The 7517-nt window shown below is 68.1% G+C and overlaps 4 protein-coding genes across 4 annotated transcripts; 1 reads left to right on the top strand and 3 right to left on the bottom strand.

Moving 5' to 3' along the window:
- Positions 1–57: 57 nt before the first annotated feature.
- CHLNCDRAFT_138261 (hypothetical protein) lies at positions 58–767 on the bottom strand (the record flags this gene model as incomplete). The annotated part of the gene is made up of 3 exons (XM_005844764.1): positions 58–158; positions 404–501; positions 742–767. 3 exons carry the CDS (start codon positions 765–767, stop codon positions 58–60), a joined length of 225 nt encoding a protein of 74 aa, XP_005844826.1.
- Positions 768–1273: 506 nt separating this feature from the next.
- On the top strand, positions 1274–4442 carry CHLNCDRAFT_138260 (hypothetical protein; the record flags this gene model as incomplete). Its single annotated transcript, XM_005844866.1, has 10 exons — positions 1274–1398; positions 1661–1805; positions 2087–2195; positions 2362–2518; positions 2718–2796; positions 2940–3044; positions 3271–3379; positions 3574–3659; positions 3813–3880; positions 4058–4442. The coding sequence occupies 10 exons, from the start codon at positions 1274–1276 to the stop codon at positions 4440–4442; spliced, it is 1368 nt and encodes a 455-aa protein (XP_005844928.1).
- A 99-nt stretch (positions 4443–4541) lies between these two features.
- On the bottom strand, positions 4542–5674 carry CHLNCDRAFT_36685 (hypothetical protein; the record flags this gene model as incomplete). Its single annotated transcript, XM_005844763.1, has 2 exons — positions 4542–5165; positions 5438–5674. 2 exons carry the CDS (start codon positions 5672–5674, stop codon positions 4791–4793), a joined length of 612 nt encoding a protein of 203 aa, XP_005844825.1. The 3' UTR covers positions 4542–4790.
- A 773-nt stretch (positions 5675–6447) lies between these two features.
- CHLNCDRAFT_54132 (hypothetical protein) lies at positions 6448–7093 on the bottom strand (the record flags this gene model as incomplete). Its single annotated transcript, XM_005844762.1, has 2 exons — positions 6448–6656; positions 6883–7093. 2 exons carry the CDS (start codon positions 7091–7093, stop codon positions 6448–6450), a joined length of 420 nt encoding a protein of 139 aa, XP_005844824.1.
- Positions 7094–7517: the final 424 nt, after the last annotated feature.

Here is a 7517-nt window from a genome sequence, read left to right as displayed (position 1 = left end):
CGCTGGGTGGGCCACGTATACCGCATGCGGAGCAAAGCGCAGGCAAGGAGCAGCAGCTCACACGACAAACTTGGCGTACTGCGGCAGCTGCCAGTACTGCAGGTACTGCAGATACCGCAGAAAGGCTTCGTCCTCAAAGTATCTGTTCTGGGCCAACCCTGCGGGGCATCGAAAACACACACACACACACACCAGCAACAGCAGCAAGATTCGGATGATGGAACAGCACGGGACGAGCGAGTGTGGCTGTGTCGGGGCAGCTCAGCGCCTCTCCTGCTCGCAAGCCCATCCATCCAACAAGGTAGGCCAGCCATCCCGGCAGGCGAGCCAGTGGCAGCGGGCCACCAGGCCGGGCGGCAGCCAAGCAGGCGGCAGCCAAGCAGGAGCCAGCAGGGAGGCTCACAGTTGAGGTAGCCGGGGTTGGCCAGGCAGTGCAGGAACTCAAGCTCCAGCTCAAAGCGCTGCCGCTCGCTGCACCCCGTCTCTACCTCGCCCGCACGCCTGCGCGCGGCAGGAGCAGGGCCAGCCTGGGCAGCAGCAGTGCCCTCTGCGCGGCGGCGGCAACGGCGGTGACGGGAGCAGCCGCAGGGCATCAGCGGTGACGGGAGCAGCCGCAGGGCATCGGCGGTGTCGGCGCTGCGCTGCTCGATGCGGTATGTGAGCCGATGCGCATTTCCTCGGGATGCGTGGCAGCCCCAGGAGGTGCAGCCAGCTGAACGTTGCCGGGTGATGGCCGCTCACCTGGCATCAGGCTCCGCTGCTGCCATGGTAAATCGTTGGCCCGATTGCAGGTGCTGCCGGACCGCTCCCTGCGCCCCTTTGCGCGCCTGTAGTGTACATGTACTGCTTGGACCACGCAGCACGTGGTTTGCGGGCCTCAAGGCGTGCCTCTTGCGTTCCGGGCGATTCAGTCGGGATTGCACAGATAGCTGCACGGCGCTGGTCCACCTCTGCCGACCCTCCGACCTGCACTGCACCGTGTTCTGCTGGGAAGGCCCTGCACACATCTGTTGGACAACGGCGTTGACCCCTGGTAGAAGTCAGCACGGCCGACGACGCGAAACAGGCACGGTCCGACAGCGGCGGCGGCGGAGCGGCACCTGCGGTTGCGGCACCGACCCGCGGTGTGCTCGCTTGTGCTCGTCTGTGCACCCAGACATGCCCTTTCCTCTGTTCTCTGCCTCAGGAGGTCGTCGTCTCCCTGCTGTGAGTGCGCCAGGCTCGCCCGCTCACTCTTCCACCCGCGGGCACGTCCTGGGGACACCAGATCGGCATGAGCGTCGTCAGCGGCTCCTACTGCCTGGGCAACTCCCCCAGCAGCAGCGGCTACACCACGCCGCGCTTCCGCCCGGTGCCGCCCATCGACGCCTACCTCCCCACGCGGGTACTGGACTCCAAGTGAGACCGGCAGCCGCCCCTGCAGCCCCTGCACTCGCCGCCTCCCTGCTTCCTACCCACCACCCAAACAGAGAAGCTGGCCGCCCGTCCTCCCTCTCCCTGACTCCCTCAGCTGGTCCCCCCCCCACCACCACCCCACCCCCACACACACATGACCACCCTTCCCTCGCCGCTGGCAAAAGAACGCTTGCTCCGGCCCCAACCGAACCTCTCACCTCTCACCTCTCACGCTCTCCCCGCTGCACACCCTGCCACACCGCAGGCGGGCCCAGCGTCCGGCCCTGGACCGCGTCAACCTGCGCTGCTGGCACCTGCCCGGCTACCTGTTCAAGGATTGGTACTCCACCCTCGTCAACTGCCGCTGGCACCGCTTCTACGCACTCTTCCTGCTCCTCTACTTTGGCATGGTGCGGGCTGCGTCTGGGAGGCCGGCTGGCAGGCCGGCCGGGGAACCGAATGGCCATGTGCCAGCGCCGCCGCCCTCCAGGGCCTGGGCCAGCACATCTGCAGTCCTGCGCTTCCGTCCCGGCATCCCGCCAATACGCCTCCCGTCTCTCCTTCCTCCCGCCGCCCCCCACCTCGCCTCCCTCCCTCCCTCCCGCGCTTCGTCCCGCCTCCCATCTGTCCCTCCTCCCGTCGCCCCCTCCTGCCGCCCATCCCGCGCCTCCTTCCCTGCCCCTCCGCGCAGTTTGCGGCCTTTGCGGCGCTGTACGTCAGCCAGCCCCCCACCTGCATCTCCAACTCACAAAACTTCTGGCACGCCCTCTGGTTCAGCGTGCACACCTCCAGCACCATAGGTGCGGCCCGCCTGGGCGCAGGGAGGCCAGCGCGGCGGGATGCAGCGCACTGCAGGGCAGCGGCGAGCGGCTAGGTGGGCGGCTCCAAGCCGGTGTGGACGCCGCACCCCCACGCCTGTTCCACAGCATCCCCGGCTGGCTGCCCGTCCGCGCTCACCCCCTGCAGGATATGGCGCCCAGGCGCCCAACCCGGACTGCTACCTGCTCCAGCTGGGCATCATGGCGCAGGTGCTGGTCAGCCTGTTCATGCAGGGCACGCTGCTGGGCCTGGTCTTTGCCCGCATCTCCAACTCCGCAGGCCGCTCCGCCACGATCCGGTTCAGGTGGGGGTGCAGGGCTGCGGCTGTGGGCGTGTGCCCGCTGCCTGGGATCCCGCCCTGCTGGGCATGCCGCGTGCTGCCCACCACCTGCCTCCCCGCCGGCTGCCGCCGCACTCCAGTGCCCGCTGCCCTCCCGCCCACAAAACACCGCTCACTCACATGCAAGCTTCAGGGAACCCACCCTCCTTTCTTCGTGCTGCAGCAAGGTGCTGTCGATGTGGGTGGGGGAGGACGGCGTGTACCGCCTGACCTTCCGGGTCGCCAACATGCGCAGGCACCAGGTGTGAGACGCTGCGGGGGGGTGCCCTGCGCTGCCTGCTGGGGCATGCAATGCCGGCTGGCAGCCGCGGCCTTGCATCATGCTGTCTGCTTGCCCAAACCTTGCTGCTTGAACCGAAACCATTTCGTCTGGCCCCGCGCGCAGGTGCTGAAGCCCGAGGTGCGCATGCTGCTGCTGCGCCGCCAGCTGTCCCACCCCTTCAGCTCCGACGCCTCCTGGGAGTACCTCTACTCGGAGCTGCCGGCAGAGGTGGGCTGCTGGTGTGTGACTCGTGACAGACGCGTGTGGTGGCGTGTGGTGGCCCGGTCTCATTGTGTGAAGCAGAGGATGGCCGCTGGGGAGTGCTACAAAGCCCGTCGTGGCAGCCGGCTGGCGTCCCTGAGGCTGCCGGGTTGCGCGGGCCTCTGCCCGCCATGTGCCGTTCTGGCGCACCTGACTTGACCGCTCCTGCTGCATCCTCCTACCCGTCCCGCAGCACGTGGGCGGCGGCAGGCTGTGGCTGGGCGTGCCCTCGCTGATCGAGCACCGCGTGGACTCCAAGTCGCCGCTATCTGGCATGAGCGAGGGAGACATCAAGGGGTCGGGTGGGTGGGGAGGTGTTGCTGCGAGAGGGCCGTGGGGCGGTGGTGGTCTGTGGCTGTGCCTGTGCCTGTGCGATGGGTGGTGTTCTGGTGGAGCAGGGCGGCGGACACAGCAATACGGGCAGGCCTGGCTGGGCGCGGGCGCACCGTGGGTCACTCGCTCTTCTCCCCGCTTCTGCCGCTGCCTTGCTGCGCAGACATGGAGCTGATTGTGCTGCTGGACGGCATCGACGAGACCACCTCCCGCTGCCTGCAGGCGCGCTGGCCGCCTGCTGCTTGCCATGTAAATGTAGAGGGCCGGTGCTGCTGGGGTGTGAAGCCCAACGTGCCTGCCTGCCTGCCTGCCGACCGCGGCCAGCCGCACCAGACATGCCTCTGCCCGTGTTTCCTGGCATCTCGGGCTGATGCGCTGTGCCGGCCACCCTCTGCCCTGCAGGCCCGCCACTCGTACGTCCCGTCAGACATCCGCTGGCACCACCGCTTCGACTCCTGCCTTCAGCGCAGGTGGGCCTGGAGCCGTGCTACCAGCTGCCCGTGCTACCAGCTGCCCATTTCGCTCCGGCTGTGGCACAGTGCATGCCCCGTGCAGCATGTTGAGACATGCCACTGCCACTCCTGCCCTTCTTCTCCCCAACACCGCGCCCGCCCGCCCGCCCACCCACACCGCCCGGCCTGCTGCAGGCGCAGCGGCAAGCTGGGCGTGGACTTCAGCCGGTTTGACAGCACAGCGCCGCGCAGCGCCTCGTCCGCCAGCCTCCACGTTCTGCATGCCATGGCCAGCGCCCAATCCATCCAGTCTGTGCCCAGCGGGGGCGCCAGAGGCAGCTTTGGCGCGGCGGCGGCGGCGGCGGTGCAGCAGCACCTGCAGCAGCAGCAGTACCGTGCCGCCAGCATGGGCACGGGCGCGGCGGCGCCGAGCAGCTTTGCAGGAGGGCTCGCCGGCCCGTACGCGGGTTCCCTTGGCAGCATGCCAGCGCCAGCACCAGCAAGCACGCTCGGACCCACGGCGCACAGCACGGCGCCAGGGCCGGTTTTGGCAGCGCCGCGCGACGCCCGCACCGGCTGAGCATTGCTGCTGCCGCCAGCCTTGCACTGTGTTGTGAGCTCAACATGAAGTGTCCTTTTGCCTAGCAATCTTCGCTCAGATTGCTGTCACACGCATTGCTAATGTGGAAAGAATGAACATGATGAGATGAGAAACATGGTTGCTTGGCAGCAGAAGGGAACGGAGTGGAGCGGGGAGCGTCGGGTGGGGAGCGCGAGCGGGAGGGAGAGCGAGCGCGAGGGAAAATAGGACGGAATGGCATCGGATGACATGAGAGAAGAAAGGTAACCGGCAAAAGGTACACATCGCGGGGTATTGTGGGCTACATCAATACAACCGAGTGCTGGGACGGTGCACGCGAGGCAGGCGCTAGAGGCTGGCGGTGGCAGCGCCCTGCTCCTCGCCATCCTCCTCCTCCTGCTCCCCCTGCTCCTGCTGCTGCCGCTGCTGCTGCCGCTGCTGCTCCAGCCCCGCCGCCTGCAGGTCGGTGCTGCTGCTGCTGTTGCTGCCTCCCGCCGCCACGGGTGCTGCCGCCGCCGCGTGGTCGCCGCCGCCGCCTGGAGCTGGAGCTGCTGCCGTGCTGGGCGGCGCCACCAGCCCCACCAGGCACTTGGCTAGCAGGAAGTCGTCGTTCACCCAGGCGTGGTGCTTGTTGAAGAGCGCGGTGCCGTCCTTGCCGGCCACCTTGAGCAGGAGCGGCACGCCGCCGGGGTGGAAGCCCAGGTAGTGTGTGATGTTGTACACCTGCAGTACAAGCAGTACAGGCAGTACAGGCAGCGTGTGTGTTGGTGTGTGGTGATGTGGGTGTGGAGGGGATGGTGTGGAGGCATATGGGGAGGCGCAGAGGGCGGCAGACGGCTTGGAACGGTGTGATGCCGCAGCCCAAGCTCTGTGCAACGCCGGCAGCACCCGCGCAGGGCTGTTGCAGGCAGGCCCGTCACGCATGCGCAGCTGCAGCCGGCCGGCCAGCAGCAAGCAGCTTCAGCAGCGTCAGCACAGCAGCAGCGGCGGCGCACCCTGCCGCGCAACACGGTCCACGCGTCGTCTCGCGTGTTGTGCCGCGCCACTTCTTCCATGGTGATGCCACGCCGCGGCCGCTGCCCCCCCAGCCCCGCCAGGTCTGGGTGCGTCTGTGTCAGCCGCACCCAGTCCATCTGGCTGAAGCCCTTCTCAAAGGGCACCTTCTTGCGCGGCGCGGGCGAGATGCGGTGGTGCCGGCTCAGCACAACGGGCTTGCCTAGCGACCCGCCCATGGCGCCGTCTCCGCCTGCCGCTGCTGCTGCTGCCGAGGGCTCGCCGGGGCCCGCGCCTGCTGCTGCGGAGCGGTCGGTGACCGTGGCGCCAGACAGCAGCGGGTTCTGCAGGGCGGCAGCGGCGGCAGGGGAGGATGGGTAGTCACCGCGGCCGCGCGGCACGCCAGCCGCACTTGCGCTCTGTCCCACAGGCACCCCAGGTGAGGCGAGCAAAGGCCAGAGAGAGCCTGGCCGCGATCGCGCGGGGGCGCTCACCGAGGGCGGGAGCGGTTTGGGCTTGGGGAGCGCGGGGAAGCTGAAGGAGCCACCTCCGCCCTCAACTGCCGTGCCCTCACTCATATCAGTCTGCCGCGGGTCTCGGGGGGACGAAAAGGCAAGTGGCGTGTGGTGGGCACACTCCACCAGGTATCGCGTGGAATAGTCAGTAACGGTGGCGCTGATTGCAGGGGACAGGCCGAAATGGGGGAGCGCCGTCGGAATGAGCTAGAAACCTGGCGCACGCTGCCCCCGCCCCACCATGCGCCGCCAGCCCTCTGCATCTGGGCATTGATTGATTCGAAATTCATGGGATTCTGTGCCTGCTGAAACGAGTAAAAAGGGACAAAAGAATACATGCTGGAAAGCAGAACGGGCATCGTAACCAACCAACGTTTGAAGCACAGAGGACAGGAGGGGCCACGGTAGCGGATCAACCTGCTGGCACCATCTGGCTCATCAAGGAATCAAGTATCAACTGCTCTATCCCAAATTGTGCCTCTGTCAACAGGCAGCAGCTATCTCTTGCTCGCTAGCAGCCTGGCGCAGGCAGGGTCTGCCACCCCCACTAGCCCGTTGCAGTCGTTGTCCTTGCCTGCTCGGCAGCTGGTCCGCGTCTCTCTGCCTGCAGGCGTTCGCCTGCACACGCTCGCCACCAGTGCCCCCGTGGCGGTGCGCTTGTGACGGATCACCACCCCTGCTGCTGGCTGCTCCCAAAGCTCGTTGACTGCACGGCAGCGGGGGCAACGGGGGGAGCAAGTGGAGGGATCAGTGCTCTGAGCAGGCAGCAAAACAGCCCACTGGCAGCAGTGTGCAGCCCTGTGCTGCGGCAGGGCACGGCAGGACAGCGCCGGCCACCTGGCTGCCGCTGTCAGGCCGGCGGCCTGCCGCGGTCCGCCCCCGGCCAGCTCGGCGAGCAGGCAGCACGCGGGCTGGCTGGCTGGCAGGCTCACGTGACAGCGCGGCCCTCCACTGGGTGGGCTGGGCGTCAAATGTGTGAGAGATAGGGGCCTGGTAGATGTTGAGCCGGTTGCTGCGCTGCCGGTCCATGCCCGCGTCGCCGCCGGTCCTGGCGCGGAAGCCGGCGAAGATGGGGTCCACGCCCGTGGTCCAGTTGGCCACGATGCGCACGCCGCGGGGGCCGGTCAGGCGGGGTTCATTCATTCATTCAGCACACAGACCGGCCGCCTCTTGCTCGAGGGCGGCCCACTTTGGCCTGGGCAGCCCGGGCCGCCCTCCCCCCCGGGCGCATGTTCGGTGTTGGAGGGGTGCGCCCAGCGATAGGGGGCCCCTGAAGGCATGCGCCGAGGCCGGGAAGCGTGGTTCGGCGCTGCTGCACGCTTGGCGACTTGAACAGAACCGCGTGCCGCCGAGCTGCGGCCGCAGTTTCCGGCCCACAGTCTACGGCCGCAGCCACGGGACTCGGCGGCACGGCGTTTGGGCCCAAGCTTGCTGCCGCCGCCGCCGTGCCCGGGGGGCAGCGCGGCGGCGGCGGCGGCACGCTGCGACGCCCCCGAGCCACCGAGCTGCGGCCGTAGCTTTCCTGCCAGAAGCCCACGGCCACAGCCACGGGACTCGGCGGCACGGC

Source organism: Chlorella variabilis, assembly GCF_000147415.1.
Source record: "Chlorella variabilis unplaced genomic scaffold CHLNCscaffold_20, whole genome shotgun sequence".
NCBI classification, from domain to species: Eukaryota; Viridiplantae; Chlorophyta; class Trebouxiophyceae; order Chlorellales; family Chlorellaceae; genus Chlorella; species Chlorella variabilis.
The sequence above is the reverse complement of the archived record's forward strand: the minus strand, read 5'-3'. Positions and strand labels throughout refer to the sequence as shown.